General features: G+C 36.5%; 1 protein-coding gene across 3 annotated transcripts in view; it reads right to left on the reverse strand.

Annotated features, from left to right (window-relative positions):
- il1rapl1a (interleukin 1 receptor accessory protein-like 1a) overlaps positions 1 to 18,957 on the reverse strand; it is a 72,334-nt gene that overhangs the window by 42,549 nt on the left and 10,828 nt on the right. For all 3 annotated transcript variants that reach the window (XM_056755564.1, XM_056755565.1, XM_056755566.1), the window contains exon 2: positions 18,787 to 18,884. In XM_056755564.1, the coding sequence (XP_056611542.1) occupies positions 18,787 to 18,871 (85 nt within the window). In that variant the 5' untranslated portion in view covers positions 18,872 to 18,884. The remainder of the gene's footprint in view (positions 1 to 18,786; positions 18,885 to 18,957) is intronic.

Below are 18,957 nucleotides of genomic sequence, written 5' to 3' on the forward strand. Positions count from 1 at the left end.
AAAGGTCAGACAGCAAGTGTGTTTACAGTGTGTGCAATTCACAGGTTAAAATTGACTGACTACAACACTAAAAGGGATAATTCATCCCAAAATGAAAATTCTGTCATTATTTAATTGTCTTCTTGATATTTCAGACCTGTATGACTTTCTTCTGTAGAACACAAAAGAAGATATTTTGAAGAATGCTGAAAGCAAATACGCAGTACCCATTCACTTCTTTTGTATGAACACAAAACCAATGCAAGTCATCATTTTTTTTTAAACTATCCCCTTAATCCACCCTCAGTTTCCCTTTTTTTTAGGGTTTATTGTGATCCGAACATTCATGGACAATTTGTTTGACTTTTGCCGAACAAACATATTTGTAATGCCAGTGGTAAGACTATGTTAGAGCATAAAGGTGTATTATACAGCGTGACATCCCCTAAATTAAGCTATTTTTTATTAAACATAGTCTTCTCTGTGCCGCTTGACTGCACTGGCCTTGACCAACTTCACAAGCAGCTAAATCCGTCTTTGTAATAACTTCCCAATTGTGTTCAAATTAAGTGAAACCCATTACAGAACACTTCCTTCCTGCTGTGGAGGACAGAACGTCCACTCATTATTCCGCCTATGCTAAAAGGTATGATAATAAATAGCGTATACTGTGCAGAAATGCTTACTGACACGCTGCTCATTTTTGTTGCGACCCTCAAGAGTTTTTGTTAACATCACACCAGACTGGAACGATTGTCACTTATGAAAACGCTGAGGCAATAGATGGTAATTTGCTGAATCTTTTACATAAATAAGATAAAGTGAATAACATTTATTTGATGACACATGCAAAATGGGACAATTTTCAGCAGAATGTGGCAAATAAATTACATTTAATATGACAATTACATCACCCCTCTTTCCTTTCTCCATGTTACTGTTTTCCTGCTGTTTTGTCTTACATCTGTCTTGCATCAGGGTGGTGAAACACTACTGCCTGAAATGATGCCTCTGAACCCTGTTAACCTCTTCAACCGTTCTCACATCATGTTCTCTATCAGTGCACTGTTCTCCTGCTCTGCCGCTGTCCATGGTGCTGATGTCTGAATTCTAGACGTTGTTACCATTCTTCACTCACACACAAAGGGATTTTTTGTTAATCAAGTAATAAAGCGTGCATTGACATGGAAGCTAAAAAAAAAAGAAAACGCTAAAGAGCTAAAAAAATTTAAAAGCATGTAGTATGACCAGAGATTATTTTTATTTTTACAAACTCGGTTAATTACTACAAAAATCGTAAATGAAAAACCATGGGATGTGATGCAATCTGGAAAATACATGTCAGATGTTGTGCTGGGACATTTTCAAGAATATAAAAAATAGCTTAAAAGTTTGTTATTGGTCAAAATTGGGTTTTTATTCAATTATTATTATATAACATCTTGTCTACCATCTCTATAAAATAGTTCTCCAACACCATTTTCATATTTATGATAAGCTTTACTTTTACTTTATTCAAAAGGTTTTCATACAGTATTTTTTATATATTTCAACACAAGGGAATGTTTTTATATTAAATTGTTAATAAAGTATGTAAAGTGACTTTTGTTTGTGATAATTTACAGTTGTGCTTTTATTTTCATCGCTCAACTTTAACCTGTATTTTTATTCTGTTTCTGAAAATTGCAGCGATCATCTGACATCAGATAACCATACCTTTAGTTACATACAAGGTACGATCAAAAAAGAGCAGTTTTTGAAAATGCTTGAACATAGCTTTCATATGGTATCAAAATCTGTAATATGTAAAATTTCACCATGTTCTGAGTTTTCCCAGATCGCATCACTTAAGATTATAAAAATAAAATAAGTATGAACTGAAACAGCAATGCGGTCTTGAAGTTAGCATGCCCAGTGGAAGTAGCTGTATCCCTTCTAGCCAAAACCCAGCGTTTTTGGAGGAGAAAAAGCTAACTATTGGAAAAATGTGACAACACCAAAGAGACCCTGCCAAATACTGGCCTGGCATGCAAAATGCAGCATTTTTTATGTTGTTTTTGCAAATCCGTCTATACAGAGATAGCTGTCTGTATGCGAAACGTTTAAAAAAAGTTTAAATTTTATAGTACATTTGTTGTCATATACAAAAGTGCACGTTTAAATTAAATGCTAATAAAAACCAAAATGAACGGATAGGACAAACTGAAAAGAAAATCGAAATAAGACCTAAATTAAAATTCAAAACTATAACAACCTTTCTAGGGGGCCGTTATGCATCGCACTAATAACGCAGTCAAAGACAGATGAGGCAATTACACAGTCACTCATATTAAACCTGAACTCACTGACCCAATAAACTCCAACACATGCACATACACCACAGCCTGTGGCTCTCAAACACACACATGAAAACAAGCGTTGGTTGGCTGCACATTATGCAATGATTTCCAGATGTATGAGGGCAGGGATACACAAGGAACATACCGACAAGTCTCTACTCTAATATCAGGTGCGATTTACATGGCACCCCACTGCTCCAGGAAACTCTGACCTTTTTATGCAAGCAAAAAAAAAAGAGACGGAAAAAAGCAAAAGGAAATAGAGATGTTTCATCTTTATCTCCAGCAAAGAATCCTACATTTCTTTGCCCAAGCGATGCTAACAAGCTAAGCTTCCCTGAGGCATTCTGGGTAACAGATAAAAGAAACCAAATGGAATCATGCTGGAATCAACTGCATTATTTTTTCCCTTCCACCCTCTACGTCTCTCTCTCCGAACGCTCGCATCACTCACGCACCTGAAACCCTGAACCCCCAACGCCTCTTTCTCCTCCATTCCCTTCTCAAATGTATCCCATCATGCTCTGCTCCTCTGCATGTACATGCTTCTCTCCCCTCTGCATTCCCCGGTCTCTTTTCATCCTCTCATCTACCCCCACCCCATCTATCTATCTTGTTTTTCACTGCTAAATGAACGATAACGAGGTCGGTTGTCTCTGGGGTGAGGTCCCTTATGTAAGCCTATAAAACATTCACATGTTCTCAATCCTGCGCAACCTACTGCACTAAAATAGTCGTGAAAAACAGGAGCTTGAGAAAATGAACGAGAAGTTGATTGAGCGCGCTCTCTCTTTCCAATTGTGTAAGATAAAACAACCAGCTTGCAAATCATTAAGATTTTGGATGCTTTTCATGCAAATTGTATCTAAACCAAACCGCACGCACACACACACTTCTATCTCAGGTCTCTGTAGCGGTGCACTTTCATCTTTCTAAGCCGTGTGTCACAGGAGTGCGTTCACACTGCAGCTGAATGTGGCCCAAATCTGTTTCCTCCCTTCACAAGTGACAGATCTTTCAGGATGACAATGTGAATAGCTAAACACACCGAATCCGACACGTACTATTCCCATTTGAATATAGGGGGAAATAGATTGTGTAACATGACGTTACTTCAGAATGAACAGTCCGGTTGGAATTTGTGCTTTGTATCTAACTCAACATTCATCATCACTAAGCACAATGACATGAAAAATAAGGAGGCACGATATGATAACGTCTAGCTATCAAATTCATAACCAGACGAAAGCTGAAAGACTGATTACGAAGTAAACAACTCACCCATTTAGACACTTTCAGGCACATAAATCATAATAGAATGGAGCTTAAAAGGATGAAACTTGAAAGGTATTCAGCAAAGATTGGTGAAATAAAGCTCTGCTACACCATCATTAGCTGCCTAAAGCAATCGGCTACCGAAAGCGAATAGAAAATTGTCGTTTTGCCTAGCTGTGATATATACCGAAACCTACTGGCTATTAAAAGTACTCAAAGATATTTTCTTTTAATAGGCCATGTGTCAACATAGAAGAGAAAATTGTGTTTGTTGAAGCAATTCTTGAGGTATTAAAGGCAGGAAAGGAAAAGGCTGCTCTGAAACCATTAAAACGTTTGAGGGAGGTTGAATTACGGCCTTGGCTTTAAGAAGGATATTAGAATTCTGGTCCGGTTGAGTTTTTGCTTGTCTATAGGGTCATTAGTAAAATGAGCCATTCGCGATGAGGAATTTACACATTAAAACGCTTTGTTTTTTTAATATGAAATTGAATACAAAGAGATTAGCACATGCCTTGCTGTGCGCTTACTAAGAGGGTTTTATTGGTTTGTGTCTGTCCCTTAAGTAAGACACTAATGATCACTTGACAGTTTGAGACACTGACTGTCTTGAGCAATCAAATGTGTGTGTCTGTGTATGCGTGTATGCATATGCGAGCTAATCACACAAAACTCAGGTTTACATAGCTTGAAGCGGTTGTTAAAAGGTTGTTTAGGAGAAAGACTGAGAGGCTGTGCTCAGTGATCCGACCGTTTGGGAGTGTCACTGGCCAAGATTACCACTAATCCACCATGATCCAATGCCTCGAGACACACAGCAACAACAATAACCTCTCTCTCTATAACATCTCATCAAATGCACAGCGACAACAATAACCCTCTCTCTACATAGCATTTCAACAGATACACAACAAGAAGATCGCACTACTATACACCTGAACAGATACTCAACGACAATAACCTTACATTACACCTCAACAGATACACAACAACAGTAACATCTCTACAATACACCTCAACAACCCTCTTGCTACAAAACACAACAACGATTACATCTCTCTACATAACATCTCAACAGATACACAACATCCCTCTCTCTACAATACAACGGGGGCCTGTTTCAATAAGGAGGTTCAACTAACACCAAGTTCAAATGTGATCTAGGAGTTGATTTACACAGAGATGCAAAACTTAGAGTTTTTGGTTTCAGAACAGCTGACTTGAGTTCGATCTATCAACTCTGGGTGGGCTTACCTTACTATGACAAGCCATGATCAGTGGAGCTCTGATATTACGATTCACCATGGCAACGGTACCAAAAGAAAAGGCATCATGGCGGCAGAAAATGCTTGAGAGCGAGGCACACTTTCCACTCCGCATACAGTGGATTTACTAATGTGCTGAAAATTACTTAAGTTAAATAGATACTAATAAACAAACAAATGCATGAATATATGAATGAAACAACTGAAATAATTAAAAATAATAATGTTCTCACTCGCCATCAGTGCTCTAGTGATGAGTGTGAGACGTCATGGTGTATAGGACACTTGTTAGGGTGTCAGATTTTCGTGTCAAAGTCAGACTGATCACCAGTTCGTAACCTGCTCTGAGCAGATTTGGGTAGGAAATTACCCACGTCTATTAATTGTTTACTAACTTTATTGCTTAATTTCGGCATTGGAAACACTTTATAATTACTTTCATAAATAAATCAATAACACACATTATATTATACTTATCATATCATTAGTTAGGCTACTTTAAAATTCAAATAGCTAGAAACGTAAGACAATTTGTTTGTTAATATTTAATACATAACTTATTAAACATTACCTAATGATTAACAGATCATTATTTCATGTAAATTGAAATGCTTACAAATAATTCATACGATAATGAATATCTTGAAAACCTACAAAAGATTTGAACAGATGTTATACAATAATTGAAAGCTTTTGTTATTGTACAACACTTTTGCTGCATTGACAGGTTTAGTGGTATGTGGGTTTAAGGGTGTTGGTTAAGGGGTCAATAGTGTACAGGGGTCAATTTGATTTGATTACTGTCTGATAACTGATGGTAACTGTTTTTTACTGTTCTCTTTAAATGTTAATTCATTTTCTCTGGTGTAAATGTTGAGGCAAAACACACCCAAGTTACAATGAGTAATAGGCCTTTAGCAGTCATTAAATGTAACTAACCTCCCTTTACACAAATGTTTTAAAAGTCCAATGCCCATAAAGGTCCTAAATAATTAGTTAAAGTTTATAAACATTCCAAAAAATAAAGAATAGTCAACTTTAGATCAGGTACTGCAAAAACATTAACAAATTATTATTATTATTATGTGTAAATAGGGTAAATTCAGGTCATTTAGAACAGATACTTACAATTAAGATGACTACTCATGAAGTTACTAATAAATAGTTAATGTTTATAAAAAATTACAATTGATGAATAGTTTCCACGAGCTGCAAAATCATGAACAAATAATTACTAAATTATTTGCTAAAATGTCAAAATAGTAGAAGTTTACCCAACAAAACAAAGAACAAAAATATGACCTTTACGGACTGGGATTAAGAATTAATGAATAATAATTTACTAGTTTATTTACTAATAATATAAGTACTTATAATTTCCAAGCACGTTTTAACAACTTTTCTAAATGTAAATGTTTTTCAGTGCATTTAAGTATATAAAATAAACTTCTTATCATTGTATAATCATTTTACATGATATAATATCTGTTCATCATTAGATAATGCTTAGTCAAATTACATTAGTAAACATTAACAATCACATTATCTCTAGCTATGTGAACATAATTAACTAATGGTTTGTTAAGCATTATATACTGTTTGTAAATTATTTATAAATGAAAGTTATTATAAAGTGTTACTTCTGCATTTATGTCTGTATTTATTAATTTCTGTATTCCTGCACTTTATTTTCATACTTGATTACAGTTTTTCTTGATGCTAACACAAAATTCATGATACAATTCATCATTTTCTGACAACTATAAACACATTCTCAGAACAATACACAAACTTGTATAAACTCCACACAAAACAGCCTCATTTTGCAAAGGTTTAACCATGTTCTCATTCAGAAAACACAAACACACAATATGATGAACTGAAGTGTCAAGATATAAACTGAAATAGCACACATTTATCCATCAGTAAACATTCAGTGGCAAAACTGATGACACACCAATAAGAATCTCAGGATAATATCAATAAGAGCACAGGTACCTGTGCATCCTAGAATCATCTGCTGGGCTTTTTACTACTTCAACATACACTATAATAAAAGTACACACTTCATATGAGAGAAGTTTCACTTTTCTGTATCCATTCAACTGTATGTTTGAACCCTTAAATTTGTGATTGTCAAGTTTACAAATTTGTATTTGTAGCCTTTTTTAACCTTTTCTGTATTTTTGCAGAAAATAGTATACTTTTACGAAATTGTGCCAGATGTGGAGAGGATGCCATATTTTTTTATATTGCCTCCTATTGACAAATCACTTCACTGTATTGTTTCCTTTATCGTCTCTGTAAGTGGCTTTGGATAAAAGCATCTGCTAAATTCCTGAATGTGCATTTGTGTATTGTGTTGCATGACCAGTTCATATTGTTCTTTGGTTTAAGATCATCTTCATCTAATTTACAGCAGTGTAATGTTTTATTTTTATTTTTTCCTAAAGCTCATTCTTTCATTTTGCTCTGTCTGAACTGTTTTATGTTGTATATTCTAGTAAACACTAAGCTGTCAAATTATTCTTGAATCCCAATAAGAGGTATTAGTAACAATGTTTTGAGTTGATCTCACCAGTGTCTAAGACTAAGTTGCAGTGTGGGTGTTTCTGAAGGCTTGTGTGTCATGTCTGGTGGAAAACCTTTTCAGCAACTTTGAATGGTTTTGAGAAGAGAGCATCATTTTGACCTCAGAATAGGATGTTTGGAGAACTAGGTAAGATTTTATGGATTTGTGTTTACTGTTTGGAGAATACAAGCCATAATTTCAAAAATGTGTTTAAGCAAATGAGAAAAACTTTGGTTTACCAAAGAAAACCTGCTCCCGACAAGGTTAGGTTCACAGATTAGTTACTATGGCTACTGACTCTGGGTATAAGTTACCTCTCTTTTAGAAATGGGCTTGAGTTACCCTGCATTCTCGAGTTTGACATACCTCACATTCTTAAACGAAAAACCCAGAGTTTCCCTCATTTCTGGGTTATTACACTCAAGAGTTTCCACTAAACCTCCTTTCTGAAACGGGCCCATGAATAGAACAGATACACAACAACAATTACCCTCTCTCTACAATACACCTCAACAGATACACAACAACAATAACACTCTCTCTACAATACATCTCAACAGATACACAAAAAAACCTTGTCTCTACACTACACCTCAACAGATACACAACAACAATAACCCTCTCTCTACAATATACCTCAACAGATACACAAAAACAATAACCCTCTCTCTACAATACACCTCAACAGATACACAACAACAATAACCCTCTCTCTACAATACACCTCAACAGATACACAAAAAAACCTTGTCTCTACACTACACCTCAACAGATACACAACAACAATAACCCTCTCTCTACAATATACCTCAACAGATACACAAAAACAATAACCCTCTCTCTACAATACACCTCAACATATACACAACAACAATAACACTCTCTCTACAATACACCTCAACAGATACACAAAAAAAACTTGTCTCTACACTACCCCTCAACAGATACACAAAAACAATAACCCTCTCCCCTACAATATACCTCAACAGATACACAAAAACAATAACCCTCTCTCTACAATACACCTCAACATATACACAACAACAATAACACTCTCTCTACAATACACCTCAACAGATACACAAAAAAACTTGTCTCTACACTACCCCTCAACAGATACACAAAAACAATAACCTTCTCTCTACAATATACCTCAACAGATACACAACAACAACAATAACCCTCTCTCTACAAAACACCTTAACAGATACACAAAAAAAAATTGTCTCTACACTACCCCTCAACAGATACACAAAAACAATAACCCTATCTCTACAATATACCTCTACAGATACACAACAACAATATCCCTCTCTCTACAAAACACCTCAACAGATACACAACAACAATAACCCTCTCTCTACAATATACCTCTACAGATACACAAAAAAACCTTGTCTCTACACTAACCCTCAACAGATATACAAAAAATAACCTTGTCTCTACACTACCCCTCAACAGAAACATAAAAAATAACCTTGTTTCTACACTACCCCTCAACAGATACACAACAACAATACCCCTCTCTCTACAAAACACCTCAACAGATACACAACAACAATAACCCTCTCTCTACAATACACCTCAACAGATACACAAAAAAAACTTGTCTCTACACTAACCCTCAACAGATATACAAAAAATAACCTTGTTTCTACACTACCCCTCAACAGATACACAAAAAATAACCCTTTCTCTTCAATACACCTCAACAGATAAACAAAAAATATCACTGTCTCTACAATACACCTAAGCAGATACACAACAACAATTACCCTCTCTTTACAATACACCTCAGCAGATACACAACAACAATAACCCTCTCTCTACAATACACCTCAACAGATACACAAAAAATAACCCTCTCTCTACAAAACATCTTAACAAAATAATACACAACAGCGATAACATCTTTATACAAAACACCTGAACAGATACACAGCAACAACAACCCTCTCTCTACAAAACATCTCAACAAAAAATCTCAACAAAATCACAACAACGATAACATCTTTCTACAATTCACCTAAAAAGATATACAATAACAATAACATTTCTTGACATAGCGTCTTAACAGATACACAACACAGCAACATCTCTCTACAATACACACAAACAGATACACAATAACAAAATCATCTCTGTACATAACTTTTTAACAGATACACAGTAATGATAACCACTCTACATCTCAACAGATACACAACAACAATATAATCTCAACAGATAAACTACAACAACAACAACAACAACCCCTACAATACAGCTGAACGGATAATAATAAACTCTTACTACTTTACATCTCAACAGAAACAACACAATAACATCTCTCAACATACTGTAACATCTTAATATGGACAACAACTTGAATATCTCTTTGCATAACCTCTCAACAGATACAGCATACAAATTGGTGAATAAAAGAAACAGCCAATTCAAGATATTGCCAATTAAGTTTTTTTCTATCTGTTTACCATTTTCTTGCCTGTTTACTTGCATTTTATTCGTTGTCCGTTTTTACAAACTAAAGGACACGTCAACTTTTTTGCCGCCGTCAATAGACCTTAACATGCACTGAACCTGGAAAATTCTGTTAATGTTTTTTCACCAACAAATCAAACTGCTGACATTTGAATTAATTCCATCACGCCGGTGTACAGTATATGTTATAGTGTGCAAATATCTAGTCCTCAGCCAATTTAAATAGCCGTTAAAGACCTGACCTGTGCATGTATTGTACGTGTATGCGTGTGGGTCTAGGGAGCGAGTGAGCTGACAGTGCGGAGGTTACTTGAAACATGTAGTTTAAGGACTTGTGTGTAATTCAACGCAGTATTGATCAAGCAACAGGACTGTCGGGTCATGGAATTACGCCTCCATGCACACACACACACACACACACACACACACACACAAACATGCATGCACACAGCTCTTGAGGTGGGTGTGCTTTAATAGTGTAAATGCTGGCCAGATGCTCTGCTCATAAAGTAAAAATATAAATAAATAAAAGGAAAAGACGATGAATAATCCTGTTAAAGATCAAACAACTCTCTCTCCGCTCTACAGTCCTCATGGGAAATATAATGCGTGCGCACACACAAATGAAAATGAATTTAGAAGCAAATGACGTTGGTGTTCCCTGGTCACAACAATGTTTTGCATGACTGCATTTACCTGAGAGGAAGAGGGAATTAAATCTACTGTGTTATTGATACTGTTACTAATATGCTGACTGGTTTTTAATGGTGTATGCTAAGGCAAGCATCGCTATTATTATTGCTTGTACTTTAAGTTAGGGATTTGTTCTATACTATTAAACTTAATTACTATTAAACAAAGAACTATACTTCAGTGCATAAATTGTCCCACTACAGCATTGACAATACCTATAAATTGTGCGGCTTATTGCGGAACAGTACATTTTTTCTAAGCAACACGACTTCACCTTATGGATAAAACGGTTAAAAAGTCCAAAACTACATACTGTATAAAATGACCTGCAACTAGTTATCATTTGCATAGTAATGTTCCGTGAAACACCACCACGTAGCAATCACCCAGAACCCTTTTAACAACTAACCGAACATTGTTGCAATTGCAACACAATGCACTTTAAAACATTAACAACACCTTAGCAACTGCATAGCAATGACCTGGCAACCACCCACAAAACCCTATAGCATCAGGTTTTGCATAGGCAAGCAACTAGCTTTATTCCCATTATTGCATCTGAACCGATGCTGAGATGTTATATGAGGGTAATTTTAAGCGCATTACAAATAAAATATAGGAGATAAAAAGAGAAATAATCTTTTACTTGTAATCTCCCCCGTGTGCACTTGCTTCTTACGTTTCTGGGAATCACTCATCTTCAGGAAAAGGGCTTGCGTGTGTGGTTGGTAAGGTGGGTGGAGGTGGGGAATTAGTTTAAGTAGGTTTCTTTTGCTTAGATAAGAACCTTGTTAAAATGCCTCACTACAGAGTTTCCATAACTACAGAGGCATTTCCAAGCAGTGTGGTCATGATAAGAACATCACACTGGTGTGCCTACAACTCAAAATAAAACCATGCTTACATGTGTGTGGTAGCACAGGGAGAAAAAGAACAAACTCCATTCTTGGGATTCATAAAGAGATGTTCATTTAAAAACGTCTGTCATCAATTACTCACACCACATGTCGTTCCAAACCCGTATGATTTTCTTTTTCTCAAGGAATACAAAAGGGGATGGAGTTGTACTGAATTGTGTTTGGTTTTACTGAGCAGAAGAAAATCATACAGGTTTGGAATAACATCAAGATGAACTGATGTTGTACATCAGTGGAATCTTTTTTACTTTAGGTTCCTCAACTTTTCCAAAACCATATTTGACGCCCCACGTCACACAACAGATATTAAATAATAATTAGAAAGATTCACAAAAACAAAGGTGCCTCAAGATGCCATTTTTGTATAACTGGTTTCACAAAGGTTCTTTGAGGTGAAAAAATATTCTTCAAGTTATAATAAGGTAAGAAAGATATGGTCCTTTAAAGAACTTTTGAATGAATGTTTTTTTTTGTGGAACCAAAAATGGTTCTTCTATGGCATCGTTGTGAAGAATCTTTTAAGCACTTTTATTTATAAGAGTCTTTATATTTGTTATTAATAATCATACAATACGAAATATCTTGATATTGAGTTGTTTTAGCTCATTTTAATGTTTTTTTGACAAGTTCTGTCAATTGTTAAGGCTAAGAACTTTCATCTCATTCCAAACCTTTTTTTTATTGGTAAAGAATCATTTGTAAATTATAACAGAAATGTAATTTTCATAAAAAAAATCTTCATATAAAGAATTTATATAAAGTATATAATAATAACAAACATTAAAATATTATTAACATTAAAATAACATTAAAATATTATTAAATATAAAAAAATTGAATCTATTTAAAACATATAATGGACATTTTGCTGAACAGAACTGTGATCATAACAGTTTTGTATCGAAAGATCACCTGTCCTGAACGTATGTGATGGAATTCGTTTTCTTCTGCCGCTATAAACCTCGAATTTACATAACTGCATAATTCAACCATGTAAAGGAACGGGAGGTTGAAGAAAGGGAAAGTGCAGGTCTCTTTTAAAGCCTTGTTTCCTCATTAATTCACCCTCAAATTGGCCCTAACTAGCTCTGAATAAATACTCGTCCTCCGAAGATCTCCCGTAATCAATTATGAAATATGCTAATGTACCGCTGTTGGCCTCGAGTTATCATGTTACTGTCACTAATTGTAGGTCACCTCGTCCCTGGAGGTCTCCTAATACTCGTTCACCATCTTTGTCACTCTTCGCCTTTCTCTCGCTCTTTCGACCAGAAGGCAGTCTTCCTCTGTGATATTAGCATGGTACACCAGACCACTGGAGTCAATTACAGTGGAATTAAATTAACAATTGTGTCTCATTTAACTCAAATGCTCTGCTTTAACAAAGAACCATTTAGGAATATGGGTATATCTCTCTCTTACTTAAATCGTGACGTCTTAATAACGCTTGGCAGAGACCTGTGATCAGAGGCAATGAAGCAGCAGTACGCCGCACGCTGTCATCCTGCCACAGGTGGGCTAGCGTCAAATTCGACAGACTCGAGCAGGATTGTAGAGGCTCTCACGTATGATCAAAGGAAACCGAATGCGTCTAAAGCCAATTTGGAGTGCCGCAGTAATAATTGAGTGGATTTGTACATGAGAGACGTCGGTAAAAATGGTTTTCAGTCGCAATTACAATCAATTCAATGCTTTCGGAAATAAATACAAGCGTCCGGACAGAAATTCAAGAGGTCTGGGCATTTCGAGAGTCCAATTTTCGATTTAATGGGAAAATGAGAGTTTAAAAGATGAAACGGTTATTTGTAATTGAGAGATATGGTATGTAATCGCGCTTTGCCAAATCTAACATTCAGTTTGTTCAATCTTGATTGGCTGCTTCACTCCAATTGCACATTAACAGCTATTCTTTAGGAAGAAGCTCTAATGTTGCATTCTAATTTCCAATTCCCTGCTTGAATTCGAGCCGGTAATTTCTCTCTCCAATATTGAGGGCAAACCCTAGTCGCTATTTAGTGCAACAGTAAATGGCTGTTTGCTTTAGAAACTGAGAGCAACTGCACCCCAGTAAAACTGTCATGTCGACTTTGAGTTACCACTTCTCTCTTAGACACTTTCTGCACTTTCGTTTGTGTGTTTGCATGTGTGTGTGTTTGTGCTGGCTTGACGCCATGCAAATCCAATCACCCAGACCCATAAAGTGTGCATTTCCATTTCCTACTGCTCTCTGTAGAGACTGAGAGAGAGAGAGAGAGAGAGAGAGAGAGAGAGGAAGAGGTAGAACCGGGCTCCTTTGCTTTGCAGTGCTTTATGGTTATAGCTGTTTTGAGTAGGTATATTCATATAAACTCATTATGTAGCCCATATTTCTGAGCTGATGTGTTTTGGGCCAAACAAGTGATTTTAATCTCCCACAATGCACTTCTCCTCTTATTTACTGTTCCCATGGATTCTTACCCCTCTCTCGATTGCAAAAATCGCTTTGTCTGCCACAGATTTATCGTAGCCCGATTACATCAAGCAAATTAAGGACATTTCCATGACTACCCACCGTGCCGACCGGGCGTCTCTCACACTGTCCTCCGTTTTGACCTTTCCGTGACCTCTCAAATGTCCGCTAACCTCAAACAAGTCTCTGTTGGATAATAGCGCGACTGTTTGTTTCCACTTTTTTCCCATAACTCGCATCCGCTCACCTCCGCCTGCACTTCGCCATAGTGACGGGGGTCGAGCAGGTCTGTTGTGCGAGCAGGTGGCTCTTTTGACCAATGAGAGAGAGCCATTTTCTCACAGCTTTAGAGGACATAATGAAAAAATTCCTTCGGTTGACAAAGATGGAGAAAAGAGGGATTGAAGTCTATTCTGATGTTTGAAGCCTTTCATTGCCTCTCATAAAGAGAGAGGGTCTGTGGGTCAGAGTAACATGACAGGAAAAGAAAAGAGGGAGACCAGAGAGAGAAAACTGAAACAAACACAGGAATAAAGAGAGAAAATCCCGAGGCCACAGCACGGGCTAATCCATCATTAGCATTTTAAAACACAGAAACAGATTGAGAGAGAGAGAAAAAGGGAACTGCAGAGCACTTAATGAGAGAGAATGGACAGACACTTTAAATGTACGCTTCTATATATATATCTGTGTGTGTGTGTGTGTGTCAGAGTTGATTTAAGTTTAAAGTTAATTGGAATTTATGTGATATATAAAGAAAATCAGTGTGAAATGTTTGTTCTTCATTAATCAAAGTAAAGACATGATGGTGAGAATAATTAACATGCCTAAAATATGTTACAGTACATTTATTCCTTTAGCAGATGCTCTTATCTACAATGACTTGGGTTATATATTTTATCAATTTGAGTGTTTCTTGGAAATCTTCAAAGGGATAGTTCACCCAAAAATGAAACTTCCGTTTTCATTTACACACCCTCTTGTCATTTTAAACCCGAATGACTTTCTTTCTGCTGCAGAACACAAAAGAAGATATTTTGAAGAACGTCGGTAACCGACGGCAGTACCCATTCACTTCTATTATATGGACAAAACAAAATGCAAGAGTACTGTCTTGGTTTGGTTACCAATATTCTTCAAAATGTCTTCTTTTGTCTTCTGCAGAAGTAAGAAAGTCAAACAGGTTTGAAATGACAAGAGAGTGAGTAAATGATGACAGAACTTTCATTTTTGGTTGAACTATTCCTTTAAATTAAATATAAAATCTACCATAAATAAAACACATCTGATGGGTTTACCTGTTTTATTTAACAGAATCAAAATGCAAAAAATCCTAAACAATTACCAGACACTCTTAGAAATACAAAAACAAGAAAGAAATATGGTTGAATGCTTCCGTGAATCAGTTTTCATTCAAATTTAAGTGTGCATTTCTTCAGTACCTTTTTCTCCAGGGTAACGGAGGATGACTTTTCCTGCATCTCATCTCTCAAATCTCTCTTTATTAATCTGCGCTCAAACTCAGGTTCTTCATAACACATAATGCTGGAGAAAATTAGATGATGATATTTCATAATCAATCAGAACATGGCCCTGTTCAATTACAGCCGTGAAATCTTTTAAAACACATCAAGAGGAATTGATGTTTTAGATGAGATGTGTGTTTGTTCTGCTCACAAACAAAAAGTCACACACACACACACACACACACACACACGTGTACTGCTGTTTGGGCCATACCCTGGGCCTCTGCTGAGATGATCAGATGGAGGGGGAGAGAGTTATTATTTCATCTGGAGCTGCAGAGTGATGTTGATGTGTCTGGCATTTAATAGTGTCTTTGAAGCTTTGAGACCGCTGCAATACGGTCGGAAGAGCCACTGATCTGAGCACAGCGTCAAGCATACGAATGGTCCAATAAAAACTCATCTGCTGGTTTCAGCTGACTTTACCATTTCATTAAATGAAAATTCCAGGTTGATTTAAACTTAACTTTCACAAAGGGCATTTGTGGATGCCGTCGAATATCAAATGTGCAAAGCACACAAATTCTTTTTTAAACATAAAATTTCAATCTTAGTGTAAACCCAGAGTATTTCTTCTGAGATTTGAGTGTGTCTTTGGACATGCAGTCAGCTTGCTTTCATTACATAGAAATGGTGGGTTTCTTGCTGTGTAATTCTTCAGTGCATTAAAAAAAGCTCAAAGCTTCTTTAACAAAAACAAGCTCCAAAGACTCTGAAGTGATCTTACACGTTTCACACATTCGGCAGATTTTTCTTTCTAAAACAATTTACAGTGCCTGTTGGGTATACATTTTTTATTAGTATAAGCGATCGCTGGGAATTGAACTACTGATCCTGGCGTTGCAAGCAGCATGTTTCTTCAGTTACAGGGACACGGCTGCATTGAAAAGTGTTCTCATAACACGACCTGAAAGAGGCTTTTTAAAGTCTCCACGAAATTCCCGTCACGTCCCTGGTCTTATTGTGCACGATTCATCAGCAGACGTTATTTCAAAAAAATGTTTTTCTTCGTAATCTTTCATCATCATTCAAATGTAATAACTTGCTGTAATGAGCTCTGAAACGACTTTCCTTTTCGCCTGATGTCACCTAGCAACAAGGGCCATTCTATTTTCAACAATAGCTAAATAGCTGTTTAGGCATTGTTTTAGCAAACCCACATTCTGCTCTACCACGACTCTGCTATGGAATGCCCACTTTTCATGATTCATTCAATTCCCCATGGCCAAAATTAAATATAGCTTGTTTCATTCCAAAATACTTAACATTAAAGAAATCTGCATCATTTGAGCACCCTCATGTTATTCCAAACCAATATGACTTTCCTGCTTCAGTCAAACACAAAAGAAGATGTTATGCAGAAATGTTACAGATTGACAGGCTCAGTCCCCATTTACTTTGACTGTGTATAAAAAGCAGCAACAGCATTATTTACATTTTATTCTTCTTTTTAAGGAAGAAAGTCATATTGGTTTGACAACTTGCAAAAATTGTATTTAAGCATTTTTTAATCTCAAAATTCTTAAATCAAAATACATTTACTTGACCAGGAAAGTGACCTAGAAAATGTAAGAATTTTCCAAATTTATCTTTAAAAATGAACTATGAAATGATAATTTAATCCAGGGGTGAACAGATGAACAAACGACAGGTGATAATCCAACAGGTAATTTCCACAGGTAAACATACATTCTCAATTAAACAAACATGCACGGGTAATCCAAAGGCAGGTATAGAAACATGCATAATACAACTAGACTTCACAATGAACAAAGTCAATAGGTAGCCAGAGAGATGACGTGTTTTTGTATACCAACCCAAAAGTTAGCGGCACACGGGTTCCCTCGATCGAAAGCCTATGCATCTCCCCAATAGACTTTGGGAAAGTTTGGCAAAAATAAGCTCTGTGTTTAACAAAGGGTTACGACACTTGCACGTGTTGTCTATCAAGATAATCTTTACAAGTTGACACAACATTTGTTACTTTTGAAGCCGGAAATACAATCGGAAGAAGTAAAAAGCTAACACAATGCTATCAACAGACTACAATTAAGGTCGCTCTAAATCCACATTACCACCACAAAGCGCATTATTTGTGAGCTTTATATGCGCGATGACGTCTAACGTCCCCGCCAAAGGAAGTAGTCACTTTTAGCAACTTGTTAGCAACCGCCGTTTTTAAAACACAATAAGGCTTCAAAAAATCACAAGTGGGTTATAATTGGTGTGTTTTATGTCATAGAATAAACGTGAAAAAATATTGGAGTTTTTATTCACCACAGACCATATTTCGAGCGATTTGCCAAAAACCATTGAAAAAAAACATAGACATGGGAGCGATGGAACCGGAAGTCCAAAAATACTAACTCGCTTCGGGGTTTTGCATAAAATCAAGTAAATGTATCTTGATTTACATTTGTTTATATTTGTACTAGAAAACAAGTGTATGAATTATTCTTTGTCATAACACGAGGGGTGTGTAAATGACAACAAAATGTTCATATTTGAGAAAAAAGCCCTTTTAGGAACACACTTGGTTGCAAATGCCGTTTCATGCTCAATTTAAGGGAATGAAGTGAACATGTACTTAAAAGTTCCCGCAATATGTCTATAACCCGTTCTTTTAGCCAACAATGAAGTAGGGTTCATATTTTTAGATCCTTTTCAGTGAACAGCTTGAGTTTCGGTAATTGAGTAACTCTTGTTCTGTGCGCTCATTATGCTATTGGAAAAAAAACCAAGTACCAGGAAATAATATTTTGTCCTGAGGAACATCAAACTGCGGCTGAACTCATAACACCTCCCTGCACCTAATTATCTGGAGTACACGGTGGTCTTGGCTCTCATTTTGTGCTCTTTTGCCTAGTCAGTCATACACGCGCACACACACACACACATTTCTCACCATTTAAAACACCCACACCCACAGACCCCCCCCCACACACACATTAGAGTATCACCTCTGACAGATGGGTTGGCACTACTCTCTTCCCAACCTGTTCTCTGTTAAAAAATTACATGTGTGTGTTTACACGTGTTTCCATTTGTGTGTATGTGTAGTTCGGTGATGCATGAGGGAAAGCACACACACACTCTCTGAGCACACACAAATGACCTTCACCGTCAATATTGCATTAAATCAAGCTTTAATACATACAGTCACATGGCCAGTGAGCACAGTTTAGCATAGCGGCTTTCATTATGGCGTAAAATACTATTTGATGTTCCGCTTTAAAAATTGAAGCGGCCCTCTGTGATTAATAAGAAAGAGAGAGAGACACTGGACATACCTGAGCCTCTCTTCGATACAACCTTCAGGGTCATAGACACAGAGACACCGCAGAGCAGAAACAGCACTGGGTTGAGAGCTGTCATCTTCTTCACCGCCCTGATGGAAGTACAGAGACAAACCTCACATGTTATATAGATAACAAACAATCACCAGCAAACCTGCATGAAAT

The sequence above is a fragment of the Triplophysa dalaica genome, chromosome 8 (assembly GCF_015846415.1).
Source record: "Triplophysa dalaica isolate WHDGS20190420 chromosome 8, ASM1584641v1, whole genome shotgun sequence".
Classification (NCBI taxonomy): domain Eukaryota; kingdom Metazoa; phylum Chordata; class Actinopteri; order Cypriniformes; family Nemacheilidae; genus Triplophysa; species Triplophysa dalaica.